The sequence below is a fragment of the Oncorhynchus keta genome, chromosome 30 (genome assembly GCF_023373465.1).
Source record: "Oncorhynchus keta strain PuntledgeMale-10-30-2019 chromosome 30, Oket_V2, whole genome shotgun sequence".
NCBI classification, from domain to species: domain Eukaryota; kingdom Metazoa; phylum Chordata; class Actinopteri; order Salmoniformes; family Salmonidae; genus Oncorhynchus; species Oncorhynchus keta.
The window spans coordinates 6485961-6505145 of NC_068450.1; the positions used below are offsets into that span (position 1 = coordinate 6485961).

The 19185-nt window shown below is 44.9% G+C and overlaps 1 protein-coding gene and 1 long non-coding RNA gene across 21 annotated transcripts in view; one reads left to right on the forward strand and one right to left on the reverse strand.

Moving 5' to 3' along the window:
* Positions 1 to 6052: 6052 nt before the first annotated feature.
* Positions 6053 to 19185, reverse strand: part of LOC127913846 (tetraspanin-17) — a 42866-nt gene continuing 29733 nt past the window's right edge. For 2 of the 17 annotated variants that reach the window (XM_052487365.1, XM_052487348.1), the window contains exons 7-10: positions 14364 to 14480; positions 10252 to 10490; positions 10064 to 10204; positions 6053 to 9501 (exon numbers count right to left, since the gene is read on the reverse strand). In XM_052487365.1, coding sequence (XP_052343325.1) covers positions 10425 to 10490; positions 14364 to 14480 — 183 coding nt within the window. In that variant the 3' untranslated portion in view covers positions 6053 to 9501; positions 10064 to 10204; positions 10252 to 10424. Of the gene's footprint in view, positions 9596 to 9771; positions 10019 to 10063; positions 10205 to 10251; positions 10491 to 14363; positions 14481 to 19185 lie in introns of those variants that run through there. The other 15 variants (XM_052487360.1, XM_052487353.1, XM_052487355.1 and 12 more) reach the window with 15 other exon arrangements.
* LOC127913847 (uncharacterized) lies at positions 14498 to 16400 on the forward strand. 4 transcript variants are annotated; one of them, XR_008086963.1, is made up of 3 exons: positions 14498 to 15485; positions 16030 to 16164; positions 16196 to 16400. It is a non-coding gene; the product is annotated as an uncharacterized LOC127913847 (long non-coding RNA). The 4 variants fall into 4 exon arrangements; XR_008086966.1 differs by lacking the exon at positions 14498 to 15485 and adding an exon at positions 15849 to 15901; XR_008086964.1 differs by lacking the exon at positions 14498 to 15485 and adding an exon at positions 15881 to 15933.

Here is a 19185-nt window from a genome sequence, read left to right on the forward strand (position 1 = left end):
CACGGGAGGAGATCGGGGTGACTAGCCTTTTCCATCGGTCCTATTGGCCAACGTACAATTGCTGGATAATAAATTGGGACGAACTAAAAGCACGTATATCCTATCAACAGGAAATTAAAAACTGTAATATCTTATGTTTCACCGAGTCGTGGCTGAATGACGACATGAATAACATATAGCTGGCGTGTTACACACTGTATCGGCAGGATAGAACAGCAGCCTCTGGTAAGACAAGGGGTGGCAGTCTATGTATATTTGTAAAACAGCTGGTGCACGATATCTAAGGAAGTCTCAAGGTTTCGCTCACCTGAGGTAGAGTATCTCATGATAAGCTCTAGACCACACTATCTAACGAGAGAGTTTTCATCTGTATTTTTCGTAGCTGTCTACATACCATCACAGACCGAGGCTGGCACTAAAATCGCACTCAATGAGCTGCATACCGCCATAAGCAAACAGGAAAACACTCATCCAGAGGTGGCGCTCCTAGTGTCCGGGGACTTTAATGCAGGGAAACTTACAGTTGAAGTTGTAAGATCACATACATTTAGGTTGGAGACATTAAAACTCATTTTTCAACCACGCCACAAATGTCTTGTTAACAAACTATAGTTTTGGCAAGTCGGTTAGGACATCAACTTTGTGCATGACACCAGTCATTTTACCAACAATTGTTTAAAGACAGATTATTTCACTTATCTGTATCACAAATCCAGTGGGTCAGAAGTTTACATACACTAAGTTGACTGTGCTTTTAAACAGCTTGGAAAATTCTAGAAAATTATGTCATGGCTTTAGAAGCTTCTGATAGGCTAATTGACATAATTTGAGTCAATTTGAGGGTGCACCTGTTGATGTATTTCAAGGCCTACCTTCAAACTCAGTGCCTCTTTGCTTGACATCATGGGAAAATCTAAAGAAATCAGCCAAGACCTCAGAAAAACAATTGTAGAACTCCACAAGGCTGGTTCATCCTTGGGAGCAATTTCCAAACACCTGAAGGTACCACGTGCATCTGTACAAACAATAGTATGGAAGTATAAACACCATGGGACCAAGTAGCCGTCCTACTGCTCAGGAAAGAGACGCGTTCTGTCTCCTAGAGATCAAAGTGCTTTGGTGCGAAAAGTGAAAATCAATCCCAGAACAACAGCAAAGGACCTTGTGAAGATGCTGGAGGAAACAGGTACAAAATAATCTACAGCCACAGTAAAATGAGTCCTATATCGACATACACCCGAAAGGCCACTCAGCAAGGAAAAAGCCACTGCTCCAAAACCGACATAAAAAAGCCAGACTACGGTTTACAACTGCATATGGGAACAAAGATCGTACTTTTTGGAGAAATGTCCTCTGGCCTGATGAAACAAAAATAGATCTGTTTGGCCATAATGACCATCGTTATGTTCTGAGGAAAAAGGTGGACCCTAGACCTACTCTAATTTGTATACCGCCTCAACAGATCCACAGACGATGCAATCTCTATTGTACTCCACACTGCCCTTTCACACCGGGACAAAAGGAACACCTATATGAGAATGTTATTCATTGACTACAGGTCAACGTTCAACACCATAGAGCCCTCAAAGCTCATCACTAAGCTGAGGACCCTGGGACTAAACACCTCCCTCTGCAACTGGATCCTGGACTTCCTGACAGGCCGCCCCCAGGTGGTAAGGGTAGGTAACAATACAGTAGGAGGCATTCTTTCCTCTGGTCTAAAGAAATATCCCAATGCCCCAGGGCAGTGATTGGTGACACTGCCCTGTGTAGGGTGCCGTCTTTCGGATGGGACGTTAAAACGGGTGTCCTGACTCTCTGAGGTCATTAAAGATCCCATGGCACTTATCGTAAGAGTAGGGTTGTTAACCCCAGGTGTCCTGGCTAAATTCCCAATCTGGTCACCTAATAATCCCCAGTTTACAATTGGCTCATTCATCCCCCCTCCTCTCCCCTGTAACTATCCCCCAGGTCGTTGCTGCAAATGAGAACATGTTCTCAGTCAATTTACCTGGTAAAATAACGGATGCATTTTTGTTTTAAATAAATAAATCTCTGTAGTTGTTGGTTTTTTTCTTTAACCTCAAACTCAAAAGTCCTCTTTAATAAAGCATTTTCACACCTACGTGACCAAATAAAGACTGTGTCTGTCAAAAACATTGTTTATATTTCCGCCTTGGCTTCATTTAAAGATCCCTTAGAAACAAACAGTGATCGGACTCTTCTCTATAGAGGCTTTTCTGTTGGATGTGTGCAAAACACAATGTAACCTCCAAAGACAACCACCCCACAGGTTTCTATTTGGTAGTCTTTGGAGGTCCTAGTTGGTAGTCTTTGGAGGTTCTATTTGGTAGTCTTTGGAGGTCCTATTTGGTAGTCTTTGGAGGTCCTATTTGGTAGTCTTTGGAGGTTCTATTTGGTAGTCTTTGGAGGTCCTATTTGGTAGTCTTTGGAGGTCCTATTTGGTAGTCTTTGGAGATTCTATTTGGTAGTCTTTGGAGATTCTATTTGGTAGTCTTTGGAGGTCCTATTTGATAGTCTTTGGAGGTTCTATTTGGTAGTCTTTGGAGGTCCTATTTGGTAGTCTTTGGAGGTCCTATTTGGTAGTCTTTGGAGGTCCTATTTGGTAGTCTTTGGAGGTCCTATTTGGTAGTCTTTGGAGGTCCTATTTGGTAGTCTTTGGAGGTCCTATTTGGTAGTCTTTGGAGGTTCTATTTGGTAGTCTTTGGAGGTCCTATTTGGTAGTCTTTGGAGGTCCTATTTGGTAGTCTTTGGAGGTCCTATTTGGTAGTCTTTGGAGGTCCTATTTGGTAGTCTTTGAAGGTCCTATTTGGTAGTCTTTGAAGGTCCTATTTGGTAGTCTTTGGAGGTCCTATTTGGTAGTCTTTGGAGGTCCTATTTGGTAGTCTTTGGAGGTCCTATTTGGTAGTCTTTGGAGGTCCTATTTGGTAGTCTTTGGAGGTCCTATTTGGTAGTCTTTGGAGGTCCTATTTGGTAGTCTTTGGAGGTCCTATTTGGTAGTCTTTGGAGGTCCTATTTGGTAGTCTTTAGAGGTCCTATATGGTAGTCTTTGAAGGTCCTATTTGGTAGTCTTTGGAGGTCCTATTTGGTAGTCTTTGGAGGTCCTATTTGGTAGTCTTTGGAGGTCCTATTTGGTAGTCTTTGGAGATCCTATTTGGTAGTCTTTAGAGGTCCTATTTGGTAGTCTTTGAAGGTCCTATTTGGTAGTCTTTGGAGGTCCTATTTGGTAGTCTTTGGAGGTCCTATTTGGTAGTCTTTGGATGTCCTATTTGGTAGTCTTTGGAGGTCCTATTTGGTAGTCTTTGAAGGTCCTATTTGGTAGTCTTTGGAGGTCCTATTTGGTAGTCTTTAGAGGTCATATTTGGTAGTCTTTGGAGGTCCTATTTGGTAGTCTTTGGAGGTCCTATTTGGTAGTCTTTGGAGGTTCTATTTGGAAACAGCTAAACACACCCTGTCACAGAATGTAATACATCAACCTGGTCATTTCACCAAGTGTCATCTTTTCACAGTTTCACCTTATAAAACCCTTTACTAACATCAGCCTCCACATCCTGATTCAGGAACACTTTCACCTGATCAGATTACATGACTGGGGAAGGGAGGACATGGTCCTAGATCAGCACTCCTACTCAAGAGACCTGACGCATACAGTACAACAGATGAGTAGAGATATTCTTTACGAGTGTCACCCTCTAGTGGCACAGCTATGACATTTCATTTCAAATAAACCAACCGTCTGGTCAAGACCACCTAGCCTTTCTCTCTTCAAACCAATAAAGAGAGAGACAGACAGGAAAACTGTGCATACAGAAAAACATCATTTTGTTGACGCATCCAGACTAGCAATTGGAGGCCTGATGTTTTTCATAAGTCCTTTTTATTTAATCTGAAAAATAAGTATATTTGTAACACAATGGTACAGTGTAACAGACCATGTCCCCATTATCGAAAGGCATCTAACTCGTTTTCAGCATCTCTGTTCAGCAATACTATCCTTTAAGACGTTAACGTAATGACAATCAAAACATTGCTAAAATAAAATGAATACATTTTAGGAGGTTTGTAAGGACTAATATCATGTTTATGTTTTATATAATTTACATTCCAGCTGTATTAATAACAAAATGGAATTCAAGAAATTGAGAGAAATAACATTTTCAAAATTAAAAAATAAATAAAAAATAAAATAAAACGAATGCTACAATAAGAATGTTACATCTTCAAAATAATAATAATAATAATAATAATAATAAGAGAAATATAATTTGGAATCATCATTAAAAGGTGAATGGCTATGACAGGCATGGTACTGTCACTGTGGTGGTACATATTACACAACACCATTTCAAGATCAGGACAAACTTGTCAAAACATTTTGACCAAATGAACCATAAATCGCCATACTGTAGTATAGCTTGTCATCAGAATAGAAGCTACGTCCCCGGGAAGTAGAAATAACCCTATGAAATCACCTGTATGTTGTAACTTAAGGACCTACTTTCTTCCTGTCGTGACTCTCTTATAGGTTTTAACAAACAGTTAAGATTCTCTACACCTCTCGGCGTCTTTCTGACGGGCCATGGAACAAAACCAACCACTAGCTTTTTTTAAAAGGACACCTCTCTAAAAATGAGGTAGACTCTGGAAATGTACAAGCTATGTGGGGAACGGAAAGAAAATATCTTAAAAGGCTTTGAGATAAAATACAAATAAACTTTATTTTTTTTAAACCCACACCGAACAGGTTAGTTAATAACATTAAGCAACCACAGACATACTTTTCATTTTATAAAACAGAGAAATACTTCAGTCATGTTCTGTGAAACACCAGACACTAAGTATGTATTAGAAATCATTGATAAATGCACATGTATGATGTGAACCTAAAACACTGAGCCAATGTTGTCTCTCTATAATAGATCAGTATTATCAATGAGAGGATTGCAGCTTACAGCAGGAACTTGGGTAGACCTAGAGTACAGCCCCACCTAGGTACAGACGTGCTTTGAAATATAGCAAATCATTCATGAAGCGATGTGTCAAGGTAAAAAATATATATATATATTTAGCAGATTCCTGAGATGACAATGCACATACACAGGAAGTAACAAAGGAAGTACACTGGAAGTAAAGCAGGAACAGGAAGTAAAAGGAAGAAAACCAAAGCACCTGAAAATGGAATGGACCTATTTGATTTCATGTACAAAATACAAAATAATGCTAAAGTTTGTAATGATGTAACATAACAGATCTTAGGTTTATTTTTTTCACATCAGATTTGTGTTCATTGCACTGCTAAAGGGTAGTGATGACATGTTAGGGTGAAATGCATTGGATTAGGTCTAAGTAATAGATGGTAACAGACAGGGTGAATCTCAATCTTCCCTTTGGAACTCATCCTTCAATGTGTTTTGACTGGAGAAGGAGGCAAGGAGAGCGTATGGAAGGAATCAAGGAAATACAATTGAGGTTCATCCATAGGTATACATTCATGATATGCAGGAGGCTCTGGAATGATGCTCTGGAATGATGCAATCTATCTTAGGGAGGGAAGGGTGTGCCCGAAATGGCACCCTATTCCCTATATAGTGCACTAGTTTTGACTAGAGGCTCCACATGGCTCCAGCCAGATGCCAAGGCCCACTAAGGTTTCTTCTCCACCAAGAGTCTGGATTTTCCTCCTCGATGACTTATTAAACGCAAACACATTCAAACCATTCTGATTGGACCAAGAAACCGATGGGTTGGACCAGAGTTGGCCTACACGAATAATAAATCACTGAATTGTTGACATCAGTACAAACGACTCGTGCAAGTTCACACTGTTGTGTGGAGCGATCGATAGAGCAGCGGAATTCAATTAAGGAGGAGTGGTCAGGCAAACTGTAATATTGAATAGTGTGATTCTGGGACACAAACCTAGGAGAAAATATGAAACATCACAAGGTATCATGTTGTAAGGCCATCATGATCAAACGGACAAAACAAAACAAATTCAACAACCTATGGCTGGTAACCCCCCCCACCCCCATTTTTATTTTTAAACTAAAGCATAATTTCAAATGAAATGTAGAGCCTGTTTTGGTGGGTTGGCGTTTTGGCCTGCCTGGTGACCAAGAAAGAGTTCTGAACCTCTCTGCCAATAACAGCTAGTTTTCGGTTTTCCCCTCCACACTCAGACCCAGACAGTCCTAGCAAAATTCTTGCTTGAGAAATTGCTCTTTGCTAAGAAGCATTTTTTTTTAAATAAATATATTTTAAAAATATCTTATTTTTTAAACAATTTTAATGAAAAACAAATTCACAGTAAGGTATTTCATTTATACCCTGAACTTATTTGACAAGAGATAAAAACAGCTGAATTAGACCTTTAAAACAAACATCCTGTTCTAATGTCAGAATAATCTTTTTTTTTTTTTTGCATAAAAACCTAGCCTAACACAAACTGGTTTCTCTCCTATTCAGGCAAACCATCGTTCAAGGCTACTTGACGAACGACAGTAAAGCGGCCGACGCAAACACCCAGAGCCCATGCTGCTGAACTACAGCACTAAAGAGCTCTGACAAGCAGGGTAGTAGAGCCCATGCTGCTGAACTACAGCATTAAAGAGCTCTGACACGCAGGGTAGTAGAGCCCATGCTGCTGAACTACAGCATTAAAGAGCTCTGACAAGCAGGGTAGTAGAGCCCATGCTGCTGAACTACAGCATTAAAGAGCTCTGACACGCAGGGTAGTAGAGCCCATGCTGCTGAACTACAGCATTAAAGAGCTCTGACAAGCAGGGTAGTAGAGCCCATGCTGCTGAACTACAGCATTAAAGAGCTCTGACAAGCAGGGTAGTAGAGCCCATGCTGCTGAACTACAGCATTAAAGAGCTCTGACACGCAGGGTAGTAGAGCCCATGCTGCTGAACTACAGCATTAAAGAGCTCTGACAAGCAGGGTAGTAGAGCCCATGCTGCTGAACTACAGCATTAAAGAGCTCTGACAAGCAGGGTAGTAGAGCCCATGCTGCTGAACTACAGCATTAAAGAGCTCTGACAAGCAGGGTAGTAGAGCCCATGCTGCTGAACTACAGCATTAAAGAGCTCTGACAAGCAGGGTAGTAGAGCCCATGCTGCTGAACTACAGCATTAAAGAGCTCTGACAAGCAGGGTAGTAGAGCCCATGCTGCTGAACTACAGCATTAAAGAGCTCTGACAAGCAGGGTAGTAGAGCCCATGCTGCTGAACTACAGCATTAAAGAGCTCTGACACGCAGGGTAGTAGAGCCCATGCTGCTGAACTACAGCATTAAAGAGCTCTGACAAGCAGGGTAGTAGAGCCCATGCTGCTGAACTACAGCATTAAAGAGCTCTGACACGCAGGGTAGTAGAGCCCATGCTGCTGAACTACAGCATTAAAGAGCTCTGACAAGCATGGTAGTAGAGCCCATGCTGCTGAACTACAGCACTAAAGAGCTCTGACAAGCAGGGTAGTAGAGCCCATGCTGCTGAACTACAGCATTAAAGAGCTCTGACACGCAGGGTAGTAGTCCTTCTGTAGCTCAGTTGGTAGAGCATGGCGCTTGTGGTCCCGGGTTCGATTCCCGGGACCACCCATACGTAGAATGTATGCACACATGACTGTAAGTCGCTTTGGATAAAAGCGTCTGCTAAATGGCATATATTATAGAGCCCATGCACTAAAGAGCTCTGACAAGCAGGGTAGTAGAGCCCATGCTGCTGAACTACAGCATTAAAGAGCTCTGACAAGCAGGGCCTTGTACACACCACAGGAAGAGCGAGACAGTGGTAAGGTATATCTAAGGGACCTTAACGAGTGGAGCAATAACTGTGTACAAGAGCTGACATTTTGGAGAGCCGCCCAGACAGAAGCTGCAGGGAATATATTCATGCCAGACATAATTTAAAATCCCCAAATCCCAATAAATACAATTCAATTCAAACCATATACTGCTACAAATCTGATAATGTGCTTAAAATGTACTGGTATGCTGAAAGTGTAAAACTCTGTATTGACAAGGTAATAACACAAGTTTAAAAAAAAAAAACATGAATATGGCACAACCACCACTTTATCAGAATAATAATATGGATTTCATTTCACCATGTCCGCTTTAGACCTGGTTACAAATAACATAACTAATAGATTTGAAAACATTTTGTTAACTTTTTTCCCCAAATTCCCAGATTTCCAGAAATCCTGGTTGTTGGAAGAGTTCCCAGAAATCAGGAAGGAATAAACAGGAAATACGGAATCCTACAACCAGGAAGTCTACTTACTCATATCAATCCTCCAAGATACAATGATGAAGCAGCCTTCATGTTATATTGAGAAAATCTGTTACTATTTATACATGAAGATATTAAACAAGTATTTGTTATTCTATACAAAACTAGTTTTTTTTTTTAAAACAGTCCAACTAAGACAGACAGACAACAAACACACCAACAAACACTAGGAGAAAAAAACTAAGAGAGGAGAAAAGTACAAATCCAGACAGACCAGACAATCAGGTAATTCAAGCTTCCAAAAGGTAGTGGTGGGAGTCCAGAAGAGAGACAGAATAAACACGTACAAACGTCGTCGCCTCGACGTCAGTATAACGTAGATTTAATGTTAGTATAAGGTTAAAGGTTAGATCAAGTAAAAACCTACTATCCCCATGTGCTTCAGGGATGCCGGGAGAGAAAACTCCTCTCCGTATGTCTGTCTGTCTGTTTGATTAAACTCAAAACATCGACAGACAAAATAAAATAAAACATGTTGTTTGTTAAAACATGCTGCTCAACAAACAGCTGGTTAAAGACATGCATCCGTAGCAGGGCCTTGCTAACTCCAGACTTGCCATCTTGTGAATTTTCTGAATTTTACCCTAACATGAAGAGAGCTTAATGTCTTTCAGTGGTCATAGGATGAGGGAAAGAAATGCCATCCTGTCAGCCAGCCGGTAGGTCAGTCAGCAGCCCACTCTATACTGTACAGGAGACAGAAAGGCTGTAGTGGGATAGCAGGTATCCAACAAGCAGCCCTGGAAGGCCTTTCTCAAGGGCTGTTTTGAAATGCTAGTGGAAGTAGGGTTGAAAGTGACACCAGGTGAAATAGATGGACAGGCAGGTCCAGAGGTAAACAGCTCTTTGTGTTTTCACCTCTCAGCCTGGCAGGTCCAGAGGTAAACAGCTCTTTGTGTTTTCACCTCTCAGCCTGGCAGGTCCAGAGGTAAACAGCTCTTTGTGTTTTCACCTCTCAGCCTGGCAGGTCCAGAGGTAAACAGCTCTTTGTGTTTTCACCTCTCAGCCTGGCAGGTCCAGAGGTAAACAGCTCTTTGTGTTTTCACCTCTCAGCCTGGCAGGTCCAGAGGTAAACAGCTCTTTGTGTTTTCACCTCTCAGCCTGGCAGGTCCAGAGGTAAACAGCTCTTTGTGTTTTCACCTCTCAGCCTGGCAGGTCCAGAGGTAAACAGCTCTTTGTGTTTTCACCTCTCAGCCTGGCCGGTCCAGAGGTAAACAGCTCTTTGTGTTTTCACCTCTCAGCCTGGCAGGTCGAGAGGTAAACAGCTCTTTGTGTTTTCACCTCTCAGCCTGGCAGGTCGAGAGGTAAACAGCTCTTTGTGTTTTCACCTCTCAGCCTGGCAGGTCCAGAGGTAAACAGCTCTTTGTGTTTTCACCTCTCAGCCTGGCAGGTCCAGAGGTAAACAGCTCTTTGTGTTTTCACCTCTCAGCCTGGCAGGTCCAGAGGTAAACAGCTCTTTGTGTTTTCACCTCTCAGCCTGGCAGGTCCAGAGGTAAACAGCTCTTTGTGTTTTCACCTCTCAGCCTGGCAGGTCCAGAGGTAAACAGCTCTTTGTGTTTTCACCTCTCAGCCTGGCAGGTCCAGAGGTAAACAGCTCTTTGTGTTTTCACCTCTCAGCCTGGCAGGTCCAGAGGTAAACAGCTCTTTGTGTTTTCACCTCTCAGCCTGGCAGGTCCAGAGGTAAACAGCTCTTTGTGTTTTCACCTCTCAGCCTGGCCGGTCCAGAGGTAAACAGCTCTGTGTTTTCACCTCTCAGCCTGGCAGGTCCAGAGGTAAACAGCTCTTTGTGTTTTCACCTCTCAGCCTGGCAGGTCCAGAGGTAAACAGCTCTTTGTGTTTTCACCTCTCAGCCTGGCAGGTCCAGAGGTAAACAGCTCTTTGTGTTTTCACCTCTCAGCCTGGCAGGTCCAGAGGTAAACAGCTCTTTGTGTTGTCACCTCTCAGCCTGGCAGGTCCAGAGGTAAACAGCTCTTTGTGTTTTCACCTCTCAGCCTGGCAGGTCCAGAGGTAAACAGCTCTTTGTGTTTTCATCTCTTAGCGGTCAGTGGGAGGTGAGCTGGATGTTGGGGGTCAAAGGTCAGAGTACTCCCTCCCCCTCAGGGTCCTGGCGTCACCAGTTGGCCTTCACAGCCTTGACGTCACTCACCAGGTTCTGAGCCAGGCAGATCCCAAATATCTAAACAGGAAATGACATCACAGGTTAGCTCTGACATAAAGCTAACTGACATCTGAAGCATAGGTTCTCTGATTTGGAATGACACTCAAGGAGAAGGATGTAATCATGATTCTCGCCAGCAGATGGCAGTCTAAACAGTCTAAACTCCAAGCAGGGTTTCCGTTAGGAAAATGTGGTGCAGGAGAACATGACCGGGAAGAATTTAATTTAACGGCCATTTGAGAAATTTACCAGACCCATATGCATTGGGTGCATAACCCATTAGGACGTCCAACCACAGTGCCAGAAAAATCTCATTTAGATTATGGTAATGGCTCTTAAGAGAATATGCAAATTATGCAGTGAAGCAGCCCAATAAAACGTCATTTTCAAACATTTGCCAAAATGATATTCGAGGGAAAACAGCATTCTAAACAGCACACCTGAAATCAGCAACGAGGACGGGTTGTTACCAGGCAGCAACTAGGACGGGTTGTTGCCAGGCAGCAACTAGGACGGGTTGTTGCCAGGCAGCAACTAGGACGGGTTGTTGCCAGGCAGCAACTAGGACGGGTTGTTGCCAGGCAGCAACTAGGACGGGTTGTTGCCAGGCAGCAACTAGGACGGGTTGTTGCCAGGCAGCAACTAGGACGGGTTGTTGCCAGGCAGCAACTAGGACGGGTTGTTGCCAGGCAGCAACTAGGACGGGTTGTTGCCAGGCAGCAACTAGGACGGGTTGTTACCAGGCAGCAACTAGGACGGGTTGTTGCCAGGCAGCAACTAGGACGGGTTGTTACCAGGCAGCAACTAGGACGGGTTGTTGCCAGGCAGCAACTAGGACGGGTTGTTGCCAGGCAGCAACTAGGACGGGTTGTTGCCAGGCAGCAACTAGGACGGGTTGTTGCCAGGCAGCAACTAGGACGGGTTGTTGCCAGGCAGCAACTAGGACGGGTTGTTACCAGGCAGCAACTAGGACGGGTTGTTGCCAGGCAGCAACTAGGACGGGTTGTTGCCAGGCAGCAACTAGGACGGGTTGTTACCAGGCAGCAACTAGGACGGGTTGTTGCCAGGCAGCAACTAGGACGGGTTGTTGCCAGGCAGCAACTAGGACGGGTTGTTGCCAGGCAGCAACTAGGACGGGTTGTTGCCAGGCAGCAACTAGGACGGGTTGTTGCCAGGCAGCAACTAGGGACGGGTTGTTGCCAGGCAGCAACTAGGGACGGGTTGTTGCCAGGCAGCAACTAGGACGGGTTGTTGCCAGGCAGCAACTAGGACGGGTTGTTGCCAGGCAGCAACTAGGACGGGTTGTTGCCAGGCAGCAACTAGGACGGGCTGTTGCCAGGCAGCAACTAGGACGGGCTGTTGCCAGGCAGCAACTAGGACGGGTTGTTACCAGGCAGCAACTAGGACGGGTTGTTGCCAGGCAGCAACTAGGACGGGTTGTTGCCAGGCAGCAACTAGGACGGGTTGTTGCCAGGCAGCAACTAGGACGGGTTGTTGCCAGGCAGCAACTAGGACGGGCTGTTGCCAGGCAGCAACTAGGACGGGTTGTTGCCAGGCAGCAACTAGGACGGGTTGTTGCCAGGCAGCAACTAGGACGGGTTGTTGCCAGGCAGCAACTAGGACGGGTTGTTGCCAGGCAGCAACTAGGACGGGTTGTTGCCAGGCAGCAACTAGGACGGGTTGTTACCAGGCAGCAACTAGGACGGGCTGTTGCCAGGCAGCAACTAGGACGGGCTGTTGCCAGGCAGCAACTAGGACGGGTTGTTACCAGGCAGCAACTAGGACGGGCTGTTGCCAGGCAGCAACTAGGACGGGCTGTTGCCAGGCAGCAACTAGGACGGGTTGTTACCAGGCAGCAACTAGGACGGGTTGTTACCAGGCAGCAACTAGGACGGGCTGTTGCCAGGCAGCAACTAGGACGGGTTGTTGCCAGGCAGCAACTAGGACGGGTTGTTACCAGGCAGCAACTAGGACGGGCTGTTGCCAGGCAGCAACTAGGACGGGCTGTTGCCAGGCAGCAACTAGGACGGGTTGTTACCAGGCAGCAACTAGGACGGGTTGTTACCAGGCAGCAACTAGGACGGGCTGTTGCCAGGCAGCAACTAGGACGGGTTGTTGCCAGGCAGCAACTAGGACGGGTTGTTGCCAGGCAACAACTAGGACGGGTTGTTACCAGGCAGCAACTAGGACGGGTTGTTGCCAGGCAGCAACTAGGACGGGTTGTTGCCAGGCAGCAACTAGGACGGGTTGTTGCCAGGCAGCAACTAGGACGGGTTGTTGCCAGGCAGCAACTAGGACGGGTTGTTGCCAGGCAGCAACTAGGACGGGTTGTTAATATGACCAGGATTGTGCCTTTGGCTCCTGGACGACGAAAGAAAGTTGGTGTGAAAACCAATAGAACAGGAGAAAATGGCAGAGTGGTGGATCCAATAGGGAAGTAAATGGAAATACATTGGCCAAAATTATACCATTACTACTGTCTATACAGAAAGAAACAAAATCATTCACAACACTTCCGGCCCCAAAAATAAATCCAGGATCATCATTGTTTAAAAAAAATAGCTGTGGATTGTTTCAAATCACAAGCTCATAGACGTCTCCCTATTGGTCAGCACAAGTCCGCAACACTGTCATCAAGGAAGTGAAGAATGAAGAATCTCAAATATAAAATATATTTTGATTTGTTTAACACTTTTTTTGGTTACTACATGTTCTATGTGTTATTTCATAGTTTTGATGTCTTCACTATTATTCTACAATGTAGAGAATAGTACAAATAAATAAACACCCTGGAATGAGTAAGTGTGTCCAAACTTTTGACTGGTACTGTACTTGTGCATTCAGAAAGTATCCAGACCCCTTCACTTTCTACACATTTTGTTGGCTTTACAGCCTTATTCTAAAAATGATTCAACTGTTTTTTTCCCCCTCATCAATCTACACACAATACTCCATAATGACATCACTATACTCCATAATGACATCACAATAATCTATAATGACATCACAATAATCCATAATGACGTCACAATACTCCATAATGAGAAAGCGAAAAGAGGCTAGAAGTTTTTGCAAATTGATTAGTAAGTCGCTCTGGATAAGAGCGTCTGCTAAATGACTTAAATGTAAATGTAAATGATTAAAAATACCTTATTTACATAAGTATTCAGACCCTTCGCTATGAGACTCGAAATTGAGATGTTTCTACAACTTGATTGGAGTCCACTTGTGGTAAATTCAATTGATTGGACATGATTTGGAAAGGCACACATCTGTCTATATAAGATCCCACAGTTCACAGTGCATGTGAGAGCACAAAAACTTGTTTTCGCTTTGTCATTACGAGGTATTATTTTGTAGATCGATGAGGACAAATGTTTTATATAATCCATTTTTAGAATAAGGCTGTAACATAACAAAATGTAACAAAATGTGGGAAAAAGTCAAGGGGTCTGAATACTTTCTGAATGCACTGTATCGGCCTATAGAGAGAATCAGCAAAACTCACCCCGTTAAGGCCAGTCAACAAATAAGATACAAGATAACAGAAATACACACAGGCCAATTTAATTCCAATAAATGATGCATATTAACCTATAGACTAATAAGCATGATGGTCAAATATATTTCCATCGACTGGCATTTCCATCAAATTATAAAAAGCATTATTTGGGGATTTATTTTGTTGGGTCATTTTGGCCGGCAGCGGTTTTATTTATCTGCTTTTTATATTATTTTTATGGGGACAAAAGTCGGTAATTGCCGGCTAACGGAAACCCTGACTTCCAGCCATGACGGTTGACTGCAAATGCAGACATGATCTGATTCACACAAAAGCTGACTCTTTAAAATATACATTTGTTAAATAATGTGTCTTGGGGTCCTCCTTACCTGTAAAAGTGCAATGCCCACAAAGATCCCAGCTACAATGATCAGGTTGTCCTGAAGCCACCTCTCAAACTGGCCCACACAACCCTTGGTGTGGATGTACTTCTGCTGGTCCAACTCCTGAGAGGAGAAATTGGATACATGTTTTAAAATACAGTTTTTCTCCAACCAACAGTTTGGAGAAAATACTTTTTTTTTTAACATTGAGTTAGCCAAACCAGACCAAACCAAGCCAAACCAAACCAAACTGAGCCAAACCAGACCAAACCGAGCCAAACCAAACCATACCACTGACTACGACTCATAGAACACGAAGGATAACACAAATACCAGATGACTCCCAAATGGCACGCTATTTCCTATGGGACCTAGTTGAAAGAAGTGCACTATAAAAGAGAATAGGGTGCCATTTAGGGGTGGCAGGAAGCCTAGTGGTTAGAGTGTAGAGGTGGCAGGGTAGCCTAGTGGTTAGAGTGTAGAGGTGGCAGGGTAGCCTAGTGGTTAGAGTGTAGAAGTGGCAGGTAGCCTAGTGGTTAGAGTGTAGAGGTGGCAGGTAGCCTAGTGGTTAGAGTGTAGAGGTGGCAGGTAGCCTAGTGGTTAGAGTGTAGAGGTGGTAGGTAGCCTAGTGGTTAGAGTGTAGAGGTGGCAGGTAGCCTAGTGGTTAGAGTGTAGAGGTGGCAGGGTAGCCTAGTGGTTAGAGTGTAGAGGGGGCAGGTAGCCTAGTGGTTAGAGTGTAGAGGGGGCAGGGTAGCCTAGTGGTTAGAGTGTAGAGGTGGCAGGAAGCCTAGTGGTTAGAGTGTAGAGGTGGCAGGTAGCCTAGTGGTTAGAGTGTAGAGGTGGCAGGTAGCCTAGTGGTTAGAGTGTAGAGGTGGCAGGGTAGCCTAGTGGTTAGAGTGTAGAGGTGGCAGGAAGCCTAGTGGTTAGAGTGTAGAGGTGGCAGGTAGCCTAGTGGTTAGAGTGTAGAGGTGGCAGGTAGCCTAGTGGTTAGAGTGTAGAGTTGGCAGGTAGCCTAGTGGTTAGAGTGTAGAGGTGGCAGGTAGCCTAGTGGTTAGAGTGTAGAGATGGCAGGTAGCCTAGTGGTTAGAGTGTAGAGGTGGCAGGTAGCCTAGTGGTTAGAGTGTAGAGGTGGCAGGTAGCCTAGTGGTTAGAGTGTAGAGGTGGCAGGTAGCCTAGTGGTTAGAGTGTAGAGGTGGCTGGTAGCCTAGTGGTTAGAGTGTAGAGGTGGCAGGTAGCCTAGTGGTTAGAGTGTAGAGGTGGCAGGTAGCCTAGTGGTTAGAGTGTAGAGGTGGCAGGTAGCCTAGTGGTTAGAGTGTAGAGGTGGCAGGTAGCCTAGTGGTTAGAGTGTAGAGGTGGCAGGTAGCCTAGTGGTTAGAGTGTAGAGGTGGCAGGTAGCCTAGTGGTTAGAGTGTAGAGGTGGCAGGTAGCCTAGTGGTTAGAGTGTAGAGGTGGCAGGTAGCCTAGTGGTTAGAGTGTAGAGGTGGCAGGTAGCCTAGTGGTTAGAGTGTAGAGGTGGCAGGTAGCCTAGTGGTTAGAGTGTAGAGGTGGCAGGTAGCCTAGTGGTTAGAGTGTAGAGGTGGCAGGTAGCCTAGTGGTTAGAGTGTAGAGGTGGCAGGTAGCCTAGTGGTTAGAGTGTAGAGGTGGCAGGTAGCCTAGTCGTTAGAGTGTAGAGGTGGCAGGTAGCCTAGTGGTTAGAGTGTAGAGGTGGCAGGTAGCCTAGTGGTTAGAGTGTAGAGGTGGCAGGTAGCCTAGTGGTTAGAGTGTAGAGGTGGCAGGTAGCCTAGTGGTTAGAGTGTAGGGGCGGCAGGTAGCCTAGTGTTAGAGTGTAGAGGTGGCAGGTAGCCTAGTGGTTAGAGTGTAGAGGTGGCAGGTAGCCTAGTGGTTAGAGTGTAGAGGTGGCAGGTAGCCTAGTGGTTAGAGTGTAGAGGTGGCAGGTAGCCTAGTGGTTAGAGTGTAGAGGTGGCAGGTAGCCTAGTGGTTAGAGTGTAGGGGCGGCAGGTAGCCTAGTGGTTAGAGTGTAGGGGCGGCAGGTAGCCTAGTGGGTAGAGCATTGGGCCAGTAACCAAAAGGTTACTAGATCAAATCAAATCAAATTTTATTTGTCACATACACATGGTCAGCAGATGTTAATGCGAGTGTAGCGAAATGCTTGTGCTTCTAGTTCCGACAATGCAGTGATAACCAACAAGTAATCTAACTAACAATTTCAAAACTACTGTCTTATACACAGTGTAAGGGGTAAAGATATATGCTTAATTTGTCGTTAGGCTTTTACGCCGTAACGAGAGAAGTAACGTGGCCTAAAGATAATGAAAACAGGCCTTTTACCCAGATGAAATCATGAGCATGATTCTAATTAGAGAGAGTCCAGACAGACTACTTTAGGAAACCTTGTGAATGGACAAATAGGCCTATATAAGAGAACCAGCAAACTCACACACACACACCACACAGGTCCAGTCCATAATGTCACCAGTGTATGTCAGACACAAGAGGAAAATATTTAGCTTTTCTTAAAAACGTCTAGCGGTTTAGCTGCTGGAACGTCTAGCGGTTTAGCTGCTGGAACATCTAGCTGCTGGAACATCTAGCGGTTTAGCTGCTGGAACATCTAGCGGTTTAGCTGCTGGAACATCTAGCGGTTTAGCTGCTGGAACATCAAACGACAGTTGGAAAGAGGAGGAAATGTTGACAGTTTAAAATCGAGACACGAACTTAGATAATTTAGCTATTTGAATTAGAATCTAAGGAACTATTTTAAGTATACACAAAACTACCTTCATACTTCCATACCGCTAGTCACAGTCACTCGCTTTTTGTAACAAAGCGCAGCGAGTCTAAGCCCGGCCCGGCACAAATCAATTGAGGTCAGACTCCCTCGAGTCATATGTGTGTGTTTTTTTCATCAAACATTTCGCTTAAAGCATCAGACGGCTGTGTCTATATATGGAAAAAGAACATACGACTCTCGGTCGACAATGATTTTGGTTGGTCGGGGACAGCCCTAGTGTGTGTACACTGTGGATGAAGCTGTGTGTGTGTGTGTACACTGTGGATGAAGCTGTGTGTGTGTGTGTACATTTTGGATGAAGCTGTGTATGTGTGTGTGTGTGTGTGTGTGTGTGTGTGTGTGTGTGTGTGTGTGTGTGTGTGTGTGTGTGTGTGTGTGTGTGTGTGTGTGTGTGTGTGTGTGTGTGTGTGTGTGTGCACTGTGGATGAAGCTGTGTGTGTGTGTGTGTGTGTGTGTGTGTGTGTGTGTGTGTACTCTGTGGGTGAAGCTGTGTGTGTGTGTACACTGTGGATGAGGCTGTGTGTGTGTGTACACTGTGGATGAAGCTGTGTGTGTGTGTACACTGTGGATGAAGCTGTGTGTACACTGTGGATGAAGGTGTGTGTGTGTGTGTGTGTACACTGTGGATGAAGCTGTGTGTGTGTACACTGTGGATGAAGCTGTGTATGTGTGTACACTGTGGATGAAGCTGTGTGTACACTGTGGATGAAGCTGTGTGTGTGTGTGTACACTGTGGATGAAGCTGTGTGTGTACACTGTGGATGAAGCTGTGTGTGTGTGTGTACACTGTGGATGAAGCTGTGTGTGTGTACACTGTGGATGCAGCTGTGTGTGTGTGTGTGTGTGTGTACATCTTGGATGAAGCTGAAGTGTGTGTTGTGTGTGTGTGTGTGTGTGTGTGTGTGTGTGTGTGTGTGTGTGTGTGTGTGTGTGTGTGTGTGTGTGTGTGTACACTGTGGATGAAGCTGTGTGTACACTGTGGATGAAGCTGTGTGTACACTGTGGATGAAGCTGTGTGTGTGTACACTGTGGATGAAGCTGTGTGTGTGTACACTGTGGATGAAGCTGTGTGTGTGTGTCTGTGTACACTGTGGATGAAGCTGTGTGTGTGTGTGTACACTGTGGATGAAGCTGTGTGTGTGTGTGTGTACACTGTGGATGAAGCTGTGTGTACACTGTGGATGAAGCTGTGTGTGTGTGTGTGTGTGTGTGTGTACACTGTGGATGAAGCTGTGTGTGTACACTGTGGATGAAGCTGTGTGTGTACACTGTGGATGAAGCTGTGTGTGTGTGTGTGTGTGTACACTGTGGATGAAGCTGTGTGTGTGTGTGTGTACACTGTGGATGAAGCTGTGTGTGTGTGTGTGTACACTGTGGATGAAGCTGTGTGTGTGTACATTGTGGATGAAGCTGTGTGTGTGTACATTGTGGATGAAGCTGTGTGTGTGTACACTGTGGATGAAGTTGTGTGTGTACACTGTGGATGAAGCTGTGTGTGTGTGTGTGTGTGTACACTGTGGATGAAGCTGTGTGTGTGTACACTGTGGATGAAGCCGTGTGTGTACACTGTGGATGAAGTTGTGTGTGTACACTGTGGATGAAGCTGTGTGTGTGTACATTGTGGATGAAGCTGTGTGTGTGTACATTGTGGATGAAGCTGTGTGTGTGTACACTGTGGATGAAGCTGTGTGTGTACACTGTGGATGAAGCTGTGTGTGTGTGTGTACACTGTGGATGAAGCTGTGTGTGTGTACACTGTGGATGAAGCTGTGTGTGTACACTGTGGATGAAGTTGTGTGTGTACACTGTGGATGAAGCTGTGTGTGTGTGTACACTGTGGATGAAGCTGTGTGTGTGTGTGTGTGTGTGTGTGTGTGTGTGTGTGTGTGTGTGTGTGTGTGTGTGTGTGTGTGTGTGTGTACACTGTGGATGAAGCTGTGTGTGTGTGTGTGTGTGTGTGTGTGTGTGTGTGTGTGTGTGTGTGTGTGTGTGTGTGTGTGTACACTGTGGATGAAGCTGTGTGTGTGTGTGTGTGTG